General features: G+C 37.1%; 3 protein-coding genes across 3 annotated transcripts; 2 read left to right on the top strand and 1 right to left on the bottom strand.

The window, feature by feature from the left end:
• Positions 1-3,087: 3,087 nt before the first annotated feature.
• On the top strand, positions 3,088-4,533 carry LOC142616304 (uncharacterized). Its single transcript, XM_075789182.1, has 2 exons — positions 3,088-3,623; positions 3,984-4,533. The coding sequence occupies exons 1-2, from the start codon at positions 3,088-3,090 to the stop codon at positions 4,531-4,533; spliced, it is 1,086 nt and encodes a 361-aa protein (XP_075645297.1).
• Positions 4,534-12,984: 8,451 nt separating this feature from the next.
• LOC142616302 (uncharacterized) lies at positions 12,985-15,094 on the top strand. The gene is made up of 5 exons (XM_075789181.1): positions 12,985-13,293; positions 13,405-13,528; positions 13,678-13,768; positions 14,041-14,671; positions 14,732-15,094. The coding sequence occupies exons 1-5, from the start codon at positions 12,985-12,987 to the stop codon at positions 15,092-15,094; spliced, it is 1,518 nt and encodes a 505-aa protein (XP_075645296.1).
• Positions 15,095-18,818: 3,724 nt separating this feature from the next.
• Positions 18,819-19,394, bottom strand: LOC142616301 (uncharacterized). The gene has a single exon (XM_075789180.1). It carries the CDS (start codon positions 19,392-19,394, stop codon positions 18,819-18,821), a length of 576 nt encoding a protein of 191 aa, XP_075645295.1.
• Between the last annotated feature and the right edge of the window lie 4,142 nt (positions 19,395-23,536).

Raw genomic sequence — 23,536 nt, 5'->3', positions numbered from 1 at the left:
AACATATCTGAGTTTTTCTCTCCAAAAAAAACCACTTTTTTTGTTACAAAATAGATCTGGCATTTTTGACAAACCAAAATCAATTTTTTTTATCATTAAAATAGATCTAAATTTTTTTAAACAAAGAAGATGATTCATTCATAAATAAATTTGTGTGATTTAGTTTTGTTCATATATACAACATGTCATTCATAGCATGCATAAATGGTACATTGGTCACAAGAGTCTAGAAGACTAAACTTTGTCTGGGCAGAATAGGTGCCTAACACCTTCCAATTTCGTAACCTGGCCTCCGAATTTAGGTTTTTGGATAAGTAGATCTAAGCCTTGTCTTTATTTTTTACTTTGGGTAAAATGTAACTAGGACAAAAAGGCTTGTAATTATTTGGTAGTTTGTAACTAGGACCCAAAGCCATGTAATTTTTAATTTTTCAAACATGTATTTTTTATTCAATCAATGAGAAGGATACTATTCAGTCTTTTATTTTATATTTCTTTTATTTATTTATTTATTTTTGGTATAAAAAGTAAGTGGCGACTCCACACCACTTACCAAAATAGAGAGGTGCTCTAAAAAGTACCCAAATCTCTTTTTTGAGAGGCACCCTTAATCTTGGCGGTCTCTCACAATGGCGACTCCACTGGGGATGTCGAGGGCTAGCTTCATATTAGACTTAAGTGACCAAATATGTACCATTGCTTTGCATGGTCTTGCATAATATAGTTGTTTGTTTGTTTAATTACGTTTGATGGGATGCTGTATGACATTTTGGTGTATGGTATTTGTAGTTTGTATTGCTTGTTAAAATCATTCCCTAACTGTCATAGTGTGTGCCATCCAAACAACAATGTATGCACCCATTTTCAACAATTTTGTGGTAGTAGTAACCATGGATCACCGGTATTCATTAGATTCGGGTACCTAGTGGTGAACTCACCAACTCATAGCCTAGAGTCATTGGATCATTTCCAGTTAACTATAAAGAACAAACCATGCCGTTCGGACCAACGCAATGTTCATTACATTACAAATTGGGAGGTGTAACGTCTTAGCTATGGGAAACAATGAAACAACAAACTCACCCCATAACGAAATGACTTAGACCCTACCTTTAGGCCGGTCCATGTTAAAATTGCATTGTATGTTGTGTGTGTTTGTTTTGCTTGGTTGGTTGATACAGATGGTGACCTAGCTTTAATTGACCCAAGAGAGCCTGTTCTAAAGAGAGAGAGAGAGGGGGAAGAATTTGGTCAAGATCCGAAGGAAGGCTGCAAAGAGGACCTAAGATCGACACTTAAGCCAGTAGCTCCAGTTCCAAGCTCATCACTCCCATCACAGTATTAAAGCTCATAAGCATAGAGAAAACTTCACTGTTGCAACATCATAATCCCATATTTGACCTACAAGATACTTTAAATGCCAACCAAATCACAAAACACCCACAAATGGGGGGAGACACTTCAAACCCCAAGTAACAACCAAACACCCATAAACGGGGGGAGACACTTCAAACCCGAATTCAACAGTCAAACACCCACAAATGGGGGGAGACACTTCGAACCCAAATTCAATAACCTGACACCCACAAATGGGGGGAGACACTTCAAACCCCAAGATATCGATCATAATGACCCAACAAAAATTGCCCACATCACAAAGAGGGGGGGGGGGTGGGGAGATACTTCAAACCCCCGCATTTTGTGATTGACAAGCCTATAGATATGGAGATTGATGATGAAGCCACAGATTATATGGATGAAGACCCCGTAGTACTGATGCTGAAGGAAGAAGGAACTTACTAGGAGCCACCTGCCATTGTTGAAGCCACTACTGAGTTGAAGAAATGGGCATGGGAGGGAGCTGCCCACCCCATGAAGGACTTCGTAAAGAAGATCAAGACCGTTAAGTTGGTCACTTTTGCCAAGAAGATCAAGATCGCTGAGCCAGTCACCCCTGCCAAGAAAATTGTTTCTGTCCCTATTGAGTCTATTTCTACTGGTATTTCTATTCTTGTTAAGATTATTTGTGATAGTTTTCTGGTTGAGACTGTTTTAGTTAAGTCTATTGAGTCTGTCGAGTCTGTTGAGAACTCTTTTCCTTTTAATATGATTTCTGATTTTGCTTATTTGCTGGCTTTGAATGTTTTTATTTTTGAAATTCGTAAAGAAACTCTTAATAATAAGGAATTAAAATATGGACACCTAGAACCCATAAAAGAAGAAACCTAATCTATTAACCTGGGAACTGATGGTGAACATAAAATGATACAAGTGGGCAATACCCTAACCACTTTTGAGAGAGATGCATTAGTGGCACTATTGACATAATTCAAAGAAGTCTTTGAGCGGTCATATGAAGACATGCCTGGGATTGATACAAATATAGTACATCACTACATTCCAACAGATCCAACCATGAAGCCAGTCAAGCAGAAGTTGAGAAGAACGAAGCCAGAGTGGACTCTCAAGATCAAGGAGGAAGTTGAGAAATAGTACAATGCAGGATTCCTAAGGGTGGTCAATTATCTGAAGTGGTTAGCTAACGTTGTTCTGGTACCAAAGAAGGATGGGAAGGTTAAAATGTGTGTAGATTTTCGAGATCTGAACAAGGCCAATTTAAAGGATGGCTTTCCTTTGCCTCACATTGACATCCTAGTTGACAATACCGCAGATCACACCTTGCTATCATTTATGGATGGATTTTTAGGATACAACCAGATCAAGATGGCTCCAAAAGATATGAAGAAGCCTTCCTTTATCAGTCCATGGGGGACATGCTGCTACAAGGTCTTGCCATTTGACCTTAAAAATACTGGTGCTACTTACCAACGTGCAGCCACTACTTTGTTGCATAATTTGATCCACAAAGAAGTAGAAGTTTATGTGGATGATACGATAGTCAAGTCCAAAGACCGTGAAAGGCATATGCCGGCTTTGAGGAAGTTCTTCGAAAGAATCTGATTCTACAAGTTACGAATGAATCCCAAGAATTGCACTTTTGGAGTCATATTCGGAAAACTGTTAGGGTTTATGGTAAGTCAAAGAGGAATAGAAGTAGATCCCAAAAAAATCAAGGCAATTATAGAGATGAAACCTCCAAGAACTAAAAAGGAAATCCGAGGAATTCTGGGGAGAATACAGTACATTAGCAGGTTCATAGCTCAACTCACCATGACATGTGAACCAATCTTTAGATTGCTTAAGAAGGAAGTCCCTACAGTGTGGAATGAACAATGTCAAGAAGCCTTTGAGAAGATCAAGAATTATTTGATGAAATCGCCAATACTTGTCCCACCAATACTTGAAAAGCCATTGTTGTTGTATCTCACCTCTACTGATACAGCAATGGGGGCTCTACGTGCTTTATACCTAGAAGAGACTAGAAAAGAGAATGCCATATACTACATTAGCAAGAAGATGTTGCCTTATGAAGAAAAGTATTCACCCTTAGAGAAGACATGCGTAGCACTTGTATGGGCAACCCGCAAACTCAGACAATATATGCTTGCTTACAAGGTCTTGCTCATTGCAAGAATAAATCCTTTGAAGTACTTAATGGAAATACCCGTGCAAGTTGGGAAGACTGCTAAATGGGTCTTGCTTTTGTTAGAATTTGATATTAGGTATGTGACTCAGAAATCTGTGAGGGGAGGGCGATTTCTAATCACTTAGCCCATTGTTCACCAGAAGAAGCTAGGGAGATCTAAGGAGATTTCCCGGATGAAGATATTATGGGGATTGAGGTAGAATCGTAGAAGATGTACTTCGATGGAGCAACGAATCAAAGTGGAAATGGTATTGGATTACTCTTAATTTCTCTAAAAGGGAGACACATTCCATTTTCTGGCAGACTCAACTTTCCTGCCACTAACAATGCCACTGAATATGAAGTATATGGTGACTCAGCCCTGATAATCTCCTAGATTCAAAATAAACGGAAGATCAAAGAAGAAAGGTTGGTGTCTTATTATGAATGTCTGCAGAAGTAGGCCTCAAAATTCAACAAGGTCTAATACCAATATGTGCCAAGGATGCAGAATCAAATTACAGATGCCAAAATATGTGCCAAGGATGCAGAATCAAATTGCAGATGCCATAGTGACAATGGCATCAATGATGGATAGGCCTAAAGAAGATGAAATAGGACTGATAGTGGTGGAACAAAAAGAGGAACCAGCTTATTGCATGACAATAGAAGAAGATGAAGAAAAGAATGGGGAAGGTGAAAAGTATTTAAACATCCTACAGTATCTCAAGGATGGAACATACCCACCATCTGCAGACAAGAATGACCAATGGACCATCCGAAGGTTGTCCACTAATTACATTATTTGTGGTGAAAGGCTCTACAGAAGATCATATGATGGAATTCATCTCCTTTATGTAACCACTAAGGAGGCACAACAGATAATTAAAGAGGTTCATGAATCAAGTTATGGGCCACATATGAATGCACACATGCTATTAAGGAAGATATTGAGACAAGGCTATTACTGGACCATCATGGAAGCCAACTGTGCGGCTTATGTTTGAAATTGTCATCAATGCCAAGTCCATGGAGATCTGAAACATATGCCATCCATGCCACTACATACTATGACATCACCTTGGCCATTCTCTACATGGGGGATAGACATTAGTCGAAAGATTCATCCAACTGCATCTAATGGTCATGAATTCTACTTGTTGCTATAGATTACTTCACTAAATGGGTAGAAGCTGCCTCATACAATGTCCTAAATTCAAAGAAAGTTGTTCAATTCAGTCAGACCAACATCATCTACAAATATGGGGTACCACATGAAATTATCTCTGACAATGGGTTACATTTTAAAGGAGAAACGGAGAAGCTACTGCGACAGTTCAACATTTAGCACCACAAGTCTTCACCTTACCGTCCTCAAACCAATGGGGCAGTTGAGGTTGCTGTTAAAAATATAGGGCAAATCTTGAAGAAAAGCGCACATAACTACAAAGACTGGCACCTACAGTTGCCCTATGCACTTTGGGGGTACTGAACATCAATTCGATCTTCCATAGGAGCCACTCGTTATTCATTGGTGTATGGGATGGAAGAGGTCATTCCCATTGAAATGGGTGTCCGTTCACTAAGGACAATATTGAAAAGTGAAATACCTGAAGCAGATTGATTGCAAAGCAGATATGACTAGTTATGCATGCTAGATGAGAAAAGACTCAAAGCCTTGTATCACATCCAGGGATACCAAAGGAGACTTAGGAAAGCTTTTGATAAGAAAGTAAGAATCAGAGATTTGAAGTTCAGAGATCTAGTGTTGAAAGAAATTCGAGCCTTGGTTCAAGATGCAAACGGGAAGTTCAAGCAAAATTGGGCAGGCCCATACATTATCAAGCAGATATACTCTAGGGAAGCAGTAAGGTTGATGGACTTAGATGCAAACCCTTTCATTGAGCCAACCAACATGGATCAATTGAAGAAATACCACGTCTGAGGTGGTAGACTGAAATCACCATGTCTGAGTGGTTGTAAACTATGTTATTTCCCTTCCTAGGCTTATCGAAAAAAGCTCGCTAGACTGAAAACCTGAAAGGGCGGTCTAGGCTAAAATTAGAGCAAAAAAAAAAAAAAAAAACAAGGGTAAGTTGAAAACCCAATAGGGTGACCTACGCAAAAGGAGAGTGAAAAATAAGAGAGTAAGAGAGCCTGTAGGTTGAAAACCCAAAAAGGTGGCCTAGGCAAAAATTAAGACAAATTAAAAAAAAAAAAAATCAATGAACTACATGATGACCTGATCCTTCTACAAAGGGGGTACGTAGGCAACCATGCATTGGTCTGGTCACAATTTTCCAGAGCCCACCATTTGCCCATTAACCAAAATTACCGAAAATTCAACCATTCCATTAAACCTTTCCATTACACAAAATCCAGAAACCCACACCTTAACCATAAAAAAAAAAAACCAAACTAAACCACAAGAACCCAAACCCTAACCCAAACCATAAAAAACCCCAAATCCCAAAAAGCCCACACCATAAACAGAACCCTTAACCATCAAATCCTAAATAATTCCTAAATATAAGAGTTTTTTACATCAACTTTAAAATAAACATGTTCAAAGCCAAGAATAAGAAGGTCACTTTGTATTCAGTCTTTTCTCTTTTTGTTGATCATCGATTTCTTCTGTGTTAGGTGCTTCATCCTCCCTATCCCTTCTTTTGAATTCATAGTTGTCTTCATCGAGTCTTTCCCGGTTGTCTTTGAGAAACTGTTCCCTCATAATAACCCTTTCAGCTTCCTTGTCAAAAATCTTCTCTATCAACCAGTTAGACTATTCTGTAGTCATCTTGTGAAAGTGAACCTTGACAAAAGATTGGTCCACTCGGTCAGGCATCTCTAAACCCAATAGCATGTTTTTTATAGAAGTAGGATTTGAAAGGTCTTCTTCTATTGCCTCCAGGAATTCCTTGCTCATATTTGAATTTCCTTAAGAGTCTATCTCCTTTGTAGAAAGTTGCCCTCCACAACCCAACAAGGAAGATGTGATCTGATCTCGGAGACCGCAGTTGAGGGGGTGGGCACTTCCACCAATAACAGTCCTATTGAATTGAGGTATTGGATTTCTTGTCCAAGAACTTCACCCAATCACTCTCAATTTGGCACTCAATTTTGATTACAGCCCTGCTAAGAAAACTGCTAGGCCCATAATTACCGGTGGTAGGCTTGACAATCATGTCCAGTCTCTCCATGAACCATATCTGCAAAGTCAAGGGGCTTTCTAGGAAGTTTTGAGTTTCTCCACCATGAAATACAACATCTAGTCCTAGAAGAATTTCTGCCAAGATAAAAGAAACAGGATTGTCACCATCCTTAATTTGATTCACAACACTTATGGCTTGAGCATCCACAAAACCGTGTCTCCTAGAGCAAAGCAAAAGTTTTCCCACAATGCATAAGGCCAAACCGAAGTTTTTCTGCATATTGTCGGTCACTCCATAGGTGCGTTCGTCAATGAGCCGAGAGATAATTGCATGAAGATTCACCATATGGCCTTCAATCATACTATCAGTAATGGAAGTAGGAAGACTGAGAGCATTAGACAAAGATTCCCTATGCCTGGGATCACAAGAAATCGCTATAGATTTTCTGCTCGGATCATATAGCCTAGGATAGCGGAAAACTCTTCAATTGTTGGACAATGTTTAGCAGTGTTAAACCGAAATAGATGATCTTCGGGAACCCAGAATTTCACGGCAGCACGAAGGAAGTCCCACTTGAGTTTGACATTCCTCAGAGCCTTAATTCCCTCTAGTTTGAAGGCTGTAAAATTGGTCTTGGTGCTGAAATCAAAGCTACGAACCTATCTGTTGATATCATAAATTGTTGAATGAGAAAATTTTTGATTGCTAGCCATGGATGACTTTTACTTGTGATTATTGTGTGTTGCTAACCTTTATGCAGAGAATTGTTGCAAAAGAATTCATTTATATAAGCTACATCAATTCCTAATCAGGTTTGAAATGGCTTTCAGAGAGTTTGTAGCTGACTAGGAGAGTGTTTCATGATCGTAAACAAAGTAAATGTTTTTCAAAAAGCGCAAAAACGTGAAACATGCATTGGAAAATCGTAAGGAGTTGGCCCACCATGGCATGAGCGTCATGGTATGGCCTAGTGCCATTCGGCACTCTAAAAGTGCTGAATGGCACTCCTCACCTGCCAAGTGGCACGCAACCCCTCTATCATACACCCATGCAATTTTGCGTTCTCGGTTTTTTTTTAGATCATTCACTCAAAAAGATTTTTTTTTTGGTCAAACTGGGCCACTCTGACATGTCTAACTCACTTTTTTTCAAAAATCATCACTTGCATCATTGTTTTCAAAAATTGATCAAATCAAGTTTTTAAAGACTCATGGTTTTATGTTCCAAACTAGGGGCGTTCGCCCATGTTTCATTCATTTTCAAAGAATCAAAAAATCATTATCATCTTTTCAAAAATAAAATCATCATTGTCAAGATCTCCAAAAATCAGGCATTCCTTTTTTTAAACTAGGGGCATTCGCCTATGGCTCATTTATCTTCAAAAAAAGCACCATCATCATTTTTCTTAAAAAAAAAAAACACACCATCATCATTTTTCTTAAAAAAAAAAAAAACACCATCATCATTTTTCTAAAAAAAAAAAAAAAAATTCATCATTAAGATTTCCAAAAATCATGCATTCATTTTAAACTAGGGGCATTAGGCTCTGCCTCATTCAAGCAAGTGCAGATTCCAACAGAGCTAATCAAGATAAGTTTAAATTGATACTACAAGACCTCATCAGGTGAATTCTAAACTTATCTTAGTTAAAGTTTCTACATGATCCAAGGCGACTTTGAGGACAAAGCACTAAACATGGAAATTAATACAAGATTTTCTAAGGAACACTTCCTTTTATTTTGCAGGAAAAATAAAAATACAAGTCATACATCATTGGGACTCTGAGTCCGCCTGCGTGAGGATCTCCTTGATCCACCTCTAGAGGAGCCACCTTCATTATTTCCTTATTGACTTGAGAAAAAGTGAGGATCGAATTGATGATTTTCAAGTTCAATGCTCCTGATCCTTTCCTCTAAAGTTCTTCTGATAGCATCAGCAGCTTCCATTCTATGTGCCTGAAAAGTCAGCAGAATCAGGTGTTAATTCCACCATCAAGCACAATTCAAGCAAGAGATACATAGAAAGCAACCTGGCATACCCAGCTTGAATCATTGAGCACATATTGGGAGGATTGAGTGCGAGCCAACGATTGCAAGCCTCCAATCATCCACATGCTTTCCTCCACAAAATCCACATCAACCTGAAGCACAAATTGGCCAGATGAAGAGCCATTCAATAAGCCAAGAAGAAATAAGGACAAAGAACTGGAAATTCAAGAACACACCGGATTGGGCCAAGGAACATTCGGTACGGGCTCTGGCCTAGTCAGAGGCATGGAGCTATATGTTCCATCAGGATTCATCACATCGTATTGCCATGTTGGGAAATGGGGATAAGTCTCCACGAACGGTATTTGGGTAACCACCGAAGGAACCTAGGGAAAATACCGTTAACCTCCTCCCGAACTTGAGGATCCACTCCAAAGTACTTATACATCCAGACCTGAAAAATTGCCACAACACCATTACCACAAAGCTAAAATAATTTTCCAAAACCTACACATAGCCAAAAAATCCTAAACCTCACTTGCCATACAAATGGAGCCCCACCCAAGCTTGAAAGACTTCGCCTAGAGAGTTGGGTCATGAAATGCATCAAAGTAGCATAAGCCATGCCACCCCAGTCATAATTCCAGATTTGTCCAATTTTTCTCAAGTTTTCTAGGTAGCACAGATTCACAATACTGCCTAAATCCGGACACAAGAAAGTCCCAATAAAAAGAAGCATGAACATACGAGCACTTTTTGTGCAGTCTCACAATGAGGAATATTTTCACATAGCCAAGACAAAGGGATATTGTTACTCCTCATTCTAGAAGACACTACACCTAGAAGTTTCTTGAGTTCAGCCGAAGTAAGGGAATCATTGATAAGAATTCTTTCACCACCCAACCTCAGATCGGTGATAACAGAGAAGTCATAAGGTGTCAACATTACCTCCTTAATACTCGGAAAGTGGAAGGTACATGTAGTGTCCCAAAAGTGCTTTGCCAAGGCGAGAAGTAACTAGAGATCTTTGTATTCATGTGTCTCATGATTTAACAAAACTTCGAAGAAAGTGCCAAAACCTGCTTCATTGATGATATTTTTGATGCTAGGAGACAATGCTGCCCATGCACTTTTTAACATTTGGAAACTGCCTCGACACTTGAGGCTCTGCAACACAAAAGTTCAACTCATCAATTTCCATGACCAAACTACATGTCGAATTTTTTTTTTCCATGACCAAACCCACATCACAACAAAAAAAAAAAAAACCAATGCCCCACCAAAATTTCACCACAATCAAAATTCTTCACATATCCATACACAACTACCAAATTGTTTCCATAGCCATGCGAAAAAAAGTTCCTACATTTCCAAAATAGCAAAAAAAAAAAAAAAATTCCCACGAGCTCATGCCCATGCACAAATAAGTTCTTACGTGGCCAAAATCATAATCACAAAAATTATCCAAGAACCATCATGCCCAACAAAATTTTTCATAATCAAAATTTCATGCCCATAAAATTTTTCCCGTGTCCAAAAATTTTCCATACCCACAAAATTACTCCATGTCCATAAAACAAAGTTTACACATGTCAATAAACTTTTCCCATATACATCATGAACACATTCAGATAAGCTTACCACAAATTTTTCACAATGCCAATACTCCCAAAATTCAAACCAATATTCATCAAACAACATCACAATCTACCTACGTTGTCAAAATTCCATAAACCACCAACATTGTCCAAATTGCACCATGATCAAGAAACAACACTTCAAGAATGTCCAAATCCATTTTCCAACATAACCAATCACACAATGCCCTAAATTTCAAACAACCAAATGACAATATCTCACCATGAAATTCTCAATGAAACATGAAACAACATTTTTCCAAGCAGAGAAACTAAAGAAAAGCTCACCTTGGTGTCTACATGACAATATGGAGCATGGGTCCTAGGGTCTTGAAGAAGTTCATCCTCATCAGGCCAAATCAAATGTTGGATCATATTTCTTACAATGAAAAGCAAGAAAAGAAGATCCCTTGGAGGAATAAGCCATCTTAATGCAAAGAAAAATGGGTTTAGAAAATGGCTTTCACCAAAAATAGGTGTGTGGTGAAAATGCTTAAAACACAAGGATCTAAAGAAATATTGATAGAGATGGATGAGGGAACGTTAAGAAGCTTAGAAAAGTGTTTTTTGTGAGAAGAAATGGTGAGATGAAGAAGAAAAATCAAGGGGAAAAAAAAGGTGAATAGTGTTAATGGAGGAAGAGAAGTTGATGAAGATGAAGCAAAAAGGAAAAAAGGAAGAAACAAACAAGTGGGGGGCCAAAATTTAGGCCCCCACACTAAAACTCAGCAAATAGCTGGGTCAACTCAATCAAACCCCAAAAAAAAAAAATTCAAATAAAAAGTTTTCAAATATCTTTCAAACTCCAAATTTTCAATTCAAAAATTTCATTCCCAAGTAAAAAAAAAAAAAAAAAAAAATCCACATTCTCAATGCCAAATTTTTTAAATTCAAATCTCCAGTTTTCAAAATTTCAAGAAAAATTCAAACCCGAGATTTCATGATTGAAATTTCAAGCCTTAATTTTTGTTAGGACATATGTGATTGGATGTTAGGAACATATGTCAATATTTAATGTAATTGGCTAATCCTTTGAAAAAATGCACTTTACTTGTAATTGGGTAGATTTAGGATGTGTCTAATATTTCAAGGAAAAAGAGTTCAAGTCCAAGTATTGAAACCATGCAAGTCTGTCCAAGATTCAAGTGTGAAAAATGTTGTTCATTAAAGCTCGACAGCTAGCATCTATCGAGATTTAAAGAGCTGTTCTAGCCCGTGGCTTGACAGCAGCTCGACAGCTAGGGTATCTGTCGAGGTTTATGAAACTTAGTTTTTTTGAACTGTTTTTCATCAAATCCGTGATTATATGTTTGGGCTTTCTTTTCTCACAACCCTAAACATATATAAGGATTATTTTAAGGGTCATTTCAGGTTACACAGCTGAGAGCACAATTGCACAAGAGCATAACTCCATAAGTGTGACCGGAAACCTAGTTTGCCCTAGTTCTTGAAGAAGCTATTGTGTTTGTACACCATATGGTTTTGTGACCAAGCAACTTCATGATCTTTAGTTGGTGATTGAAGTCGCGTACTGGGATCCGCGCAATTGACTAGTCATGTACTAGGAGCTGTGCAATACAAGGGAGAGATTGTCATTACAGAACAAGTTCAATTGGGTATTGGGGTTAGGGTTCAACTGTAGGTTGGTATAAGGTACTGGGATTCCTTTACTTATAACCACTTGTTTTGATAATAGTGGATTCTCAGGAGTGGTGACATTAAAATCACCCGGTGGGGTTTTTGCCGTGTAGGTTTTCCCCATTAGTAAAGAAATAACCGTGTTAATTTAATTTCCGCTGCATTTAGTTATTTGGTGATTTGTTTGTGATACCACGCTCCTTGCATGTAATTGACCCTAAGTAATTCACTTGGCTAATTAATTGGTTAATTCATCACACGTGTTTAATACATTTTTGGCCTATCAATTTTCAAAATTCCAAATCTCAAAATTTTAGATTTCAAATTCCAAATTTCAAGTCAAAATCTCAAAATTTTAGATGTCAATTTCAAAACTTCCAAGTTTCAAAAGTCAAATGTTTCTCCAAAATAGAATCTTTTGTAAATTAAACTTTTTTTGATAAAGTTCAAATCAAGAAGGGGTAAATGAAAATCACACATCTTAGAAACAATGGGACCACAAAGGTACTCATTAGTTAAAGTCTAATTCCAAATTCTGACTTTTGTAGCCAACAAGCCAGATCGAAGTAGAAAAGTCATTTAATCGTAATTTCAGCAATTTCAGATTGAAGTAGAGAAGTCTTTGATCGACACTTCAGCAATTTCAGATTGAAGTAGAGAAGACCTTTAATTAAAAATTTCAGCAATTTCAGATTGAAGTAGAGAAGCCCTTGATCAAGCAATTTCAGATTGAAGTAGAGAAGACCTTTGATTGACATTTCAGCAATTTTATATTGAAGTAGAGAAGTCTTTGATCGACACTTCAGCAATTTCAAATCGAAGTAGAGAAGACCTTTGATCGACATTCCAGCAATTTCAGATTGAAGTAGAGAAGACATTTGATCGACATTTCAGCAACTTCTGATCGAAGTAGAGAAGACCTTTGATCAAACATTTCAACAGTTCAGATTGAAGTAGAGAAAACCTTTGATCGACATTCCAGCAATTTTAGATTAAAGTAGAGAAGACCTTTGATCGACATTTCAGCAATTTCAGATTGAAGTATGGAGAAGATGGGTTTTAAGGATCGTTGGATCCAGTTGATTTATGAGTGCATCAGCTCTGTTTCTTATTCCATTCTTGTGAATGGGGAACCTCATGGTGATATTCAACCTACTAGGGGACTTAGACAGGGCGATCCTTTGTCTCCTTATCTATTTCTTTTGGTGTCCGAAGGTCTTAATGGTTTAATCCAACAAGCTATGGCAGCCGGTGATATTAGAGGCTTTTCCCTTTGTCGCAATGGTCCTCAGATATCTCATTTATTTTTTGCAGATGATACTCTCCTTTTTTGTAGAGCTGAGCTAAGGGAGGTCTAGATTATTCAAAATCTTTTAAAGAAGTATGAGCTTGCTTCGGGTCAAAAGACCAATACCGATAAGACCACTCTATTCTTTGGTAAATCTATCTCTCTTTTGACGAAGAATGCCATTAAAAATCTGCTTGGTGTACCTGAGATTAAGGAATATGAACGTTATTTGGGGCTTACTGCTGTGGTGGGGAATAATAGAAGGGCCTGCCTTAATTATATTCACGAGAGGGTTTGGGGTAAGCTTCAAGGGTGGAAGGAAAAATTACTTTCTCAAGCGGGTAGGGAAGTGTTATTGAATGCGGTTGTGCAAGCCATTCCCACTTTTGCTATGAGTTGTTTTTAAACTTCCTGTGGGTCTTTGTAATGATATTGAATCTATGATCAGGAAATTTTGGCGGGGTCAACGGGGTGATCGAAGGAAGATACATAGGAAAAAATGGGATATTTTATGTCAACCAAAATCAAAAGGGGCCTTGGTTTTAGAGAGTTGGGTAAGTTCAATGATGCCATGTTAGAAAAATAGGTTTGGAGGTTGGTTCATGACATGGAGTCTTTATTTTATAGAGAATTTAAGGCTAAATATTTTCCCACGGGTCCATTTTTTATGCCAAGGCCGGATCAGGGTCATATGCTTGGAAGAGTATTCTTAAAGCTCGAAAGGTGATTTTGTTGGGTGCTCGTTGGAGGATAGGTGATGGGACCTCGGTAAAGACTTTTAAGGATTCATGGCTCCCTTGTAATAATTCAGGCAGAGTTCTATCCCCTATTTTGGTGTTGTCGATGCCACGGTGGACCAATTGATAGATAGTGATTCGAGGTGGTGGAATACAAGTCTGGTGGATTCTATTTTCTTAACTTTTGAAGCTCAGCTGATTAAGTCCATCCCGGTCTGTCATTCTGCTCAGGAGGATTTTCCGTTCTGTCTTCATTCCCGGACTGGTATGTATCAGGTTCATTCGGGTTATAATTTGTTATGTGCTTTAAATAGTAGTGATGTAGCTTCATCTTCAGACACAGTTGAGCAGAAGAAATTTTGGAATAGCCTTTGGAAATTAGATGTTCCAAATAAGGTGAAAGTCTTCCTTTGGCGAGCTTGCACCAATTCCATCCTGACTATGCTTAATTTACACAAGCGCAGGATTGTTTCATCTTCAGTGTTTAGCCTCTGTCGTGAAGGGGAGGAATCAGTTCTTCATGCCTTATGGTCTTGTGAGGGTATTAGTTCAGTTTGGGGTTCTTGTTTTGCTTCTTTACGTTCTGAATTTTCCAAGGTCAGTTCGTTTAGTGACCTGCTTGATTTAGTGTTCTGTTCCTTGTTCATTTCTGAAGTCTTTGCAATGACTTGTTGGGCTATCTGGAATTGCCGGAATAAAGTGCGGGTTAGTAAGGAGGTTTGGCCGTTGATTAAGGTTGCTGGTGTAGCGCGTCAACATTTGTAGGATTTTCAGCAGGTTTGTCTTTGTTCTAGTAAGAAGGTCCGATCAAGGAGACCTCGGTGGAAGCTTCCTAATGTGGGTTTTGTGAAGGTGAATTTTGATGGGGCGATCTTTGAAGGTTTAAAGGCAGCAGGTATTGGTGTTGCTGTTCGGAATGAACATGGGGAGGTGGTTGCGGCTTTGGCTGAGCAAATTCCCATACCAGATTCTGTTTTCACTCTTGAAACTTTGGCGGCTAGGCGTGTGGTTCATTTTGTTTGGCAACTTGGCCTTCATAATGTTGTCTTTGAGGGTGACTCGGAGTCTTCCATTCATGCTATTAGGAATAGACTATTATTACATTCATCTTGTGGTCATATTATTTAAGACATTTTGTTGTTTGCTAGCTCCCTTCAGAGCTTTTCTTTCTCTCATGTGTGTAGGCAAGGTAATGCTTTAGTTGATGCCTTGGCTAAGAGAGCTAAGTTTTCTTGTCCGTTGTTGGTTTGGATGGAGTCTGTTCCACCGAATCTGTATTACGTTTATTTGTCAGATTTTTCTTCTTTTAATTAAAGTTGCCTTCTTGGCCGGTTTCTCAAAAAAAAAAAAATTGCTAATTTCAATTATAAGAATAGGAAAAAAGAAATACCATGTTTATATGTTTGAGTGTTAATATAGCCAATAAGAGGGAACGATTATTTTTGGAAAAAATTATTTTTAGTGTAAATTTAATGAGTAAAACATAATGTTGAGTATTTTGATAGAGTTGAATTAAAAATGCACTGTTTTTTTTATGTCAAATTGTTTGGTTTTTGCATTTCTCATGGTTGTAATTTTCTCTCATCTTTGTAATCATCAATTTTTTTTTTTTTTTTTTTGTGTGTTCTCAAAAATGATTTTTTAATATTTTTTTAAAAATTTTTGGGTTTGGAATTAGAATAATGCTATAGCTACAAACTATTTTTCAACATTTTTACAAAATATTAATGTGACTAACTTCTTATTGATTTTCATTTAGGCTCACCGTTAACATCACTTTTTCATTAACTAATAATCTCTCACCACATCAGCAAGTTGTAAAAAAATTTTGTAAAAAAGTTTGTATCTTTCTAGCCTTACTTTTGGAATTATGCACCAGGTCAAGCAGAATTGTTGCAAAATTTATTGCACCTTAATGGATGATTCACTTTAAATATATTAAGTAACAATTATTGTATGTTTTCTTTTATTTATCTTTTGTTAACATTGAATAGACTATACATTTAATTTTCAAATATTAATTTAATGTTGATTCTTTGTATAATCCTCATTATTAAATGGTGAAATTTTTGTTCATATTCTGAGCTCCCATAAGATCAAATCCTAGCTCCGTGTACATCCTTCAAGCGACAAGTCTATATAAATGTTTATATAACACCAACTTTTATATATAATAATTCTTCCAAAAAAAAAAGTTTATATAATAATTAGTGACTTCCTATAGTTTTTTTGTGAATTATTTGAGGGTTAAATTATTTTCCACAACTATCCTATGTTGATTGTAATTAGTTGTGTGTCATTTTCAATTTTTACATAAACTTACTATTTTTTTTTTCTACACCACTTACAATTAGTCACATAAGATAGTTGTGAAAAATTATGTTGTAAAGATTGTGGTATTTAGAACTATTGTTGTTTTGCATCGTGCTTCATCGTTCCTTTGGTTGGAATGATTTTGGGGAGGATGGAAAAAAAGAGTAAAAAATAGGAGAGAAAATAGATGGGAGGGGTGTTTGGTTGGGTGGGGGAGGAGGAGGAGAGAAAAATTGTGGAGTCTGACTGTTTTATCTCTAAGCTCACCAAAACTTAATTTCTTCAAAATAAGAAAAAAATGAGAATGAAAATGGGGCGCGAAATTTTGAACTAAAATGCCCACCGGTCACTAACCAACTACTACCGGTACCCGCGGCCAACTGCTTCGTTTTGTTTGTTTGTTTGTGTTTGTGTGTTTTTTTTTTTTTGCTTGCCAATGTTGACAACTTTTTCTCCCAGTAGTTATTTATATTATTATTTTTTCGGTGCAATTTTTTTTGTTTTTTTCTTTCTTTCTTTCTCTTAATTTTTTTTTCAATAGTTTTGATTTTATTTTTTTAAGCGTTAATTTTATTTTTTACCCTCAGCTTTGTTTTATTTCCCCTTTCGGTTTTATAGAAAATAATTTTTAGTTCTTGAATTTCTTGAGCTCTTTTATTATTTTTTTAACGAAGTGCCAATTCATATTTTTTTTTATGAAAATATAAAAACATGACATTTTTTGCTTTTATATAATAGGGACATGATTTTAAATTTACGCAAATCAAATTTTCTATCTTTCCATTTTTCTTCTCAACCAAACAAAAAAATTTTCATCCCTCCACTTTTTTCTCTCTTCCAACAAAATAAAAATGAGAGAAATTAATATATTTTCTATCCTCTCACCTTTTCACCCTTCCTTATCTTCTATCCTCCCACTTTTCCATTTTTCCAACCAACAATTTAGGAAATGGCCAACTATTTGTAACTTGTAAGAGAGTCTGATTTTGTTTTGTTTTTTCTTTTACTTGACTTTTTTTTCCTCCTATCTTTTGAGGTATCCCAATAAAAAAATAATTTAAACTTTAAAATGAACAAACTAAGTTGTACCTACCATTCTCTAGAAAATGCACAGCAAAGTCCCTATGAATTTTAGAAATTACAGATGAAATGGCTAATTTAGTTTCAGAAAGTATGAAAATTAACTTAGGTAATTCATATATGAATGAAAATCTGAAGATGTTATTGTTACAACTTCAAAGGGGAAGAAAATTTAAGCCCTTCTGACATATTGCAAAGGAAATTTCAGTGATTGAATGAAATGTGGCATAAAAGAACAAATTATCAGAAATGAAGGCAGTGCAAATTGGATACTGCATATCAACGAATAGCAATAAAAAATAAAGTTGTTCTTGTGTATCTAAGCTGGAGTATCTTCAAACCTAGCTATTTTATACAACTATGATGATCTTGAAGTTTAAGTTACCCTCTTGAACTAGAATACATAAGGAAAGATGACTCAGGGCACTGAAGCGATGACTGACCAAAAATAAGGTGTTTTCTCATTCTAATTCGGTAATGAGTCACAAAAATCTGCAAGTACAGTAAGGGGTTGCCCCAGTTGATGCACAGATAGAAGTTCTATAACCCCATAAGGCAAATGGGAGCTTCTTAGCCCAATCTTTATATGTCACTACCATCTTGGCTAGGATGTTCTTGATGTTCTTATTGGCTGCTTTTACGACTCCATTGGTCTATGGTCGATATGATGAAAACTTGTGATGCTCAATGTTGTACAGCTCCATGATTGTACTAACGTCTCCCTCAAAGTGGGAACCATTGTCGGAGATAATCTCTTGGGGTACCCCATATTGACAAATCATATTATTCTCTATGAATCGAGCCACGTGCTTGGCTTTTAACACGAAGTAGGACGCTGCTTCCACCCACTTGGCGAAGTAGTCAATTGCCACTAGGATGTATTTGTGTCCATTCGAGGCCTTAGGGGCTATCATTCCAATCACATCTATGCCCCAGATTGAGAAAGGCCATGGAGAGGTCATGCTATATGGTTCACTAGGTGACACGTGATTCAAATTCGCGTGTGTTTGGCAATCGTGGCAACTCTTCACAAAGTCTACACAATCAATCTCCATTGTGTTCCAGTAGTACCCTATCCTTAAGATCTTTTTGGTTAACATTCTCCCATTCATATGAGGACCACAAACCCCTTGATAAATCTCTTCCATAACTTTCTTGGCTTTTTCTTTCTTAAGACAACGAAGGTGCATACCATCATAGGATCTCCTATAGAGTTGACCTCCACATATTGTATCGCCATTATCCTAATTGAACGATGCTCTCTCTTATCGGCACCATTCGGATATACCTCCAATTCTAAGAATTTCATGATGTCATAATACCAAGGAACCCCTTCTTCTTCTATAACCAAGACTAAAGCTTCAGCCTTCTCTTTGTGTACCATCCCATAACATTGTTTAATCTCTAAGGGTCATGTCCACACTCCTTTGGGTATTTCAACCAAGGAAGCTAAGGTAGCCTAGGCATCTACAAACTGATTCTGAGCTCTAGGGATGCTCGTGTACTCAATTCTATCAAAATTTTTGGTCAAATCTTCTAGATACTGCTCATATGGTTTTAAGTGCTCTTCCTTCACTTTCCACAACCTTTGTACTTGAGCTATAACCAAAGTTGAATCTACAAAGACCTTGGCCTCTATCACTCCCAATTCTAGAAGAGCCTCCATTCTGGCGATACAAACCTCATATTTTGCCATGTTATTGGTTGCCTTAAAGTTCAACTTAACTACTAAGGGTATGTGAGTTCCTTCAAGAGTGATTAAGAGTACTCCTATCACATTTCCATATTGGTTCACGACTTTGTCGAAATACATCTTCCATGCCCTTAGCTCAATATCCAAAATATCCTTGTCTGAAAAATCTTCTCTACCATCCTCTCCTTCCATGGGGTTCTCAGCACAAAAATCAGATACAATACTCCCTTTGATGGTTTTCCTTGTAGCATACTTTAGATTGAATTCTGCTAGTAGGATCAACCATCTTAATAGTCTTCCACTCGAAGTGGGGTTCTCAAACAAGTACTTCAATGGATCCATTCGGGCTACTACCCATATTTGGAAAGGTAGGATAATGTGCCTCAACTTCTGTACAGCCCATACGAGGGCAAAGCATGATTTTTCTATAGGTGTGTATCTAGTCTCATAATCATGGAACCTCTTACACAAATAGTATACAGCCTCTCATTCTTATAATGGTCTTCTTATGCAAGCATACTTCCAACCGCATCCTCTATGATAGAGTGATATAGGAGTAATGGTTTTTTGTGCATTGGGGGTACCAAGATAAGTGGATGGAGGAGATATTCTGTAATGAGCTTAAAAGCTTTCTGACATTCATCATTTCATTCATGGGGTTCATTCTTCCTTAAGAGCTTGAAGATGGGCTCACAAGTGGAAGTGAGTTTGGCAATGAATTGACTAATGTATTGCAATTGGCCAAAAAATCCCCTTATATCCTTCTCGCTTTTGGGTGAAGGCATTTCTAATATGGCTTTGATCTTTGATGGGTCAACTTCTATCCGTCCATCACTCACCAAAAATCCTAACAACTTTCCTACGGTTACTCCAAAGGTGCATTTCTACAGATTCAATCTCAACCTATACTCTTTGATCCTTTCGAAGAACTTCCTCAAATTAACGATGTGACCCTCTCTCTCCTTGGATTTCACATTCATATCATCAACATACACTTCTCCCTCATTGTGCATCATATCATGTAACAAGGCTATGGCCATTTGTTGGTAGGTCATACCCACATTCTTGAGCCCAAATGGCATCACAGTGAAACAATAAATTCTCCATTCTGTGGTAAAGGTAGTCTTGGTCATATCTCTAGGAACCATCTTGATTTGGTTGTATCCCAAGAAACTATCCATGAAAGGCATCAATGCACTACCGGTAGTATTATCCACTAAGACATCTATGTGAGGAAGAGGGAAGTCATCCTTAGGGAAAGCTTTGTTCAAATCCTTAAAATCCACACACATTCTTACCTTTCCATCTTTCTTGGGTACGGGCACAATATTGGCTATCCATTTGGCTTGGTGTACGGGTTTGATGAACTCTAACTTCAATTGCTTGGTGACCTCTTCTTTGATTTTTAAAAGCCATTCAATTCTCACGCGCCTCAAGTTTTGCTTGACAATCTCCATGTAAGCATGGTTGTCAATATGATGTTGAGTTATCTTGAGATTAATACCAAGCATATCTTCATAGGACCATGCAAACACCACTTGAAATTCTATGAGCAACTTTTTGAGATCTTTCCTTTCTTTTTCATTTATAGCTGAGTCAATTTTAATTAAACGTAGATTCTCATCATTGCCCAAATTGACAGTTTCAAAAGTTGGTTCCATAGGTTCAATTTTCCTTTCCAATTGTTTATTAATTTCATTTTCAAATTCATTTGAATCATTTAAGTGCAGAATTTCAATATTATAGGACACATCAAAATAATCCAAATTAGAATTCATCTTATTAAAAATGTTGAAAAGTACATTGGGACTTGCATTACACATTTTCAGAAAACCCAACCTAAGTCCAATTATTAAGTTGCCTGATACTAGGCATGATGAATTTCATCTTCTTTCTTCTTTAAGGCTTGTCGTTCTTCTCCTCGCCCTCCTCTTTGAACATATCCTTCAACTCAGCGGACCAGTCCTTCTCTTCCAGAGGTTTCCATATGTGCATAGCTTTGGTTATGTCATATAAAACCTCACCTTGATTAGGGAAATCTCTTCCCACCTCATCAAAGAACCAGTCGTCGTCGTCTTCACTCTAATAGCTGATCACTTCATTATCTCCTTCCTTTTCTTCTTCATCTTGAGTCAGCACGAGGCATTGATTGTTGTCGGAAGAAGGGCCCATGTCATGTTCAAGCATGAAACGAGCTGGGGTGACTTGAGTTGTCCCCACCTTTGAGGTCCATTTCGGCCAATCATGATCTTCCCAAGATCCTGCATCTCCCGATTCAGAGAAGTCATTGACATGGGCCTTCTTGAAAGTCCAAGGTCCGGGAGTGCTCTTTAATTGTGGCATAAAGTTGGGTAGAAGCAGGTGGACCTTCTCCTCTATCATCATGCGATTGATGTCCTCTTGAGTTAGCTCGCTTTATCCATAGTCATCCTTGTCTTCTTCATCTTCTTCTTCTCCTTCCTTGAACACTTCTTCCATCTTGGAAAGGCAACTCAAGATCTTCTTAAGGGTTTTGCCTCATGCCTTCACTAGCTCAAATATCTCTTGCAAGGAGGCTTCTTCACTTGAAGCATTCATCCCCTCTTGGAACGTCTTGCCTTCCATTGGACTTGAATTAGAGTGGGAACTTAATTTGAAAAGAAGTCCCCATTTTATTAAGTCCATGTCCCAATTAAAAGGTTCCATTTTCTTTTAGGTGTCCTTAGATAATCTTTAAGTCTATTTTTATGAAGGCCCAATTACAAAATTGTTAGGATGTGTGCCCTTAAATCCTATTGTATGATGCTATGTATGACATTATGTATCACTTAATATTGTAATTAATATAATTGTTTTATTATAATCTAAAATAATGGTAACATGAATATTGGACATTATCATATAGTCCATGAGATACATAGTATGTGATTTATGTGAAAAGTCACAGAAGATATAAATCACAAGTTCTTTGTAAACTCAGAATTATAGTTCGTAGTCGGTGATGAAATTGGGCATTTCATCTACGAAGATTATAACATATCAACTACGATGATTTGTCTTAATCATGAAGTGGAGACTTCTAGTTGGTATGTTGATATGTTTTAAGAGTTAAGACATATTGAACTGGACTACTGTGAGATTTATTATTCTCTTAACGACTGTCAAATGAATAATAAATCTCATGACTTCTATTTACATGAACTTTTAATCCTGAGAGGATAATGGATTGATCATGAAATGTAGGTTGCTTTGATATATCAGACGTGAGATCTAAAGACACGATCAAAACCTCAGTATGTTGGGCAACCATATTTAGTGTTGATGGAACATATATTTAGAAGATGGAATTCATAGTCTCTTAACAGAGATACAAAATATTCCCTTGAGATAAGTTTAATAGGTTTGGTTATTCAGAGTGTTAGGCCTAACCACTTTAGTAAGGAGTTATTAAAGTATATATTTATGAAATTGGATTTCATAAATATATGATGAATAACATAGAGGATTAAACCGGGTACTCAAGGATTAAGATGTAGTAATTTACAAAGTAGCAATCTACATTCATGACTTTGTATTACTATGAATATTTTATGAAGGGGTTGCATGTATAGTAAAGTCTTTGGATATAATTTATTAATAAGGCCTAGAGTGCAACTATATTTATATAGTGATATTAAATATAGTTAATGATAACTTTGGACTTGTCAAGAGTTGACTAAAAAGCCCAAGGCCCATTGGAGTTAGTGTCTTATTGGTCCTTTTTGGTCCCACTCCAAGCCACACACTAAAGCCCAATTTGAAAGGCCCAAAAGGCTAGCCCAATTAGATAATCAGTTAGATACAAAAGGAGAAACATACATAATTTTGTATGTGAGTGAGTGACATCATTGTAAAATGGTGTGTATGTGAGTGTAAGACACTCTCTTATACTCCTTTTGAAAACTGAATGAGAGACCACACTTCTTGGGCGTAAAGTGGAATTGGAGTGAAGATTAAAAGTGTTTCCGAGTACTTCTGATCTTTTGTTTTGAATTTCACCGCACCAAGGTACGCTCTCTTGTTCTTGAATTCTGAAATTTGCATAGTACATGTTAACAATTGCGAATGAAGTAGATCCGTTAACCAACATGTATTACATGTTTTGTATGCGATACAAACATATATTTAACCAACAAAAATCTCTCCCTTTCCTCTCATGAACCTTACCCCTTGTTTCATTGGGCTTTGGTCCATTTACAACAACGCTCTCATCTTACTCTCATGGGTTTTCATTAGAATGTACTTAAAGATTTTCAACATTTTGTGTCAAACATGGGCTTACAATATATTCATCATTTTGGGCCTAGGCATACAACAAAGAGGCCCAAGATTAGGGAAATTCATAATGACATTGTAGGATTTTGAATGCTAAGTCCATAGCATACTTGTTATTTTTTTTTAGGCCCAAAGTCCTCTTTTTCAAAAGGGCTTTTTGATATGGGTTTATGATAGCAATTAGGCTATGG

The sequence above is a fragment of the Castanea sativa genome, chromosome 11 (genome assembly GCF_040712315.1).
Source record: "Castanea sativa cultivar Marrone di Chiusa Pesio chromosome 11, ASM4071231v1".
NCBI classification, from domain to species: Eukaryota; Viridiplantae; Streptophyta; class Magnoliopsida; order Fagales; family Fagaceae; genus Castanea; species Castanea sativa.
Note: the sequence above shows the minus strand (reverse complement) of the source record. Positions and strands in the feature narration are given on the sequence as shown.

Excerpts from the sequence above, each read along its gene's own strand:
- LOC142616302 (XM_075789181.1), top strand. The coding sequence starts at position 12,985 with ATGGAGAAGATGGGTTTTAAGGATCGTTGGATCCAGTTGATTTATGAG. Across the intron at positions 13,294-13,404 it reads GTAGAGCTGAGCTAAGGGAG|AATGCCATTAAAAATCTGCT; the intron begins GTCTAGATTATT and ends CTTTTGACGAAG. Across the intron at positions 13,529-13,677 it reads TATTCACGAGAGGGTTTGGG|GAAATTTTGGCGGGGTCAAC; the intron begins GTAAGCTTCAAG and ends ATCTATGATCAG.
- LOC142616301 (XM_075789180.1), bottom strand. The coding sequence starts at position 19,394 with ATGGATCCATTGAAGTACTTGTTTGAGAACCCCACTTCGAGTGGAAGA.
- LOC142616304 (XM_075789182.1), top strand. The coding sequence starts at position 3,088 with ATGAAACCTCCAAGAACTAAAAAGGAAATCCGAGGAATTCTGGGGAGA. Across the intron at positions 3,624-3,983 it reads TTGTTAGAATTTGATATTAG|AAGTAGGCCTCAAAATTCAA; the intron begins GTATGTGACTCA and ends GAATGTCTGCAG.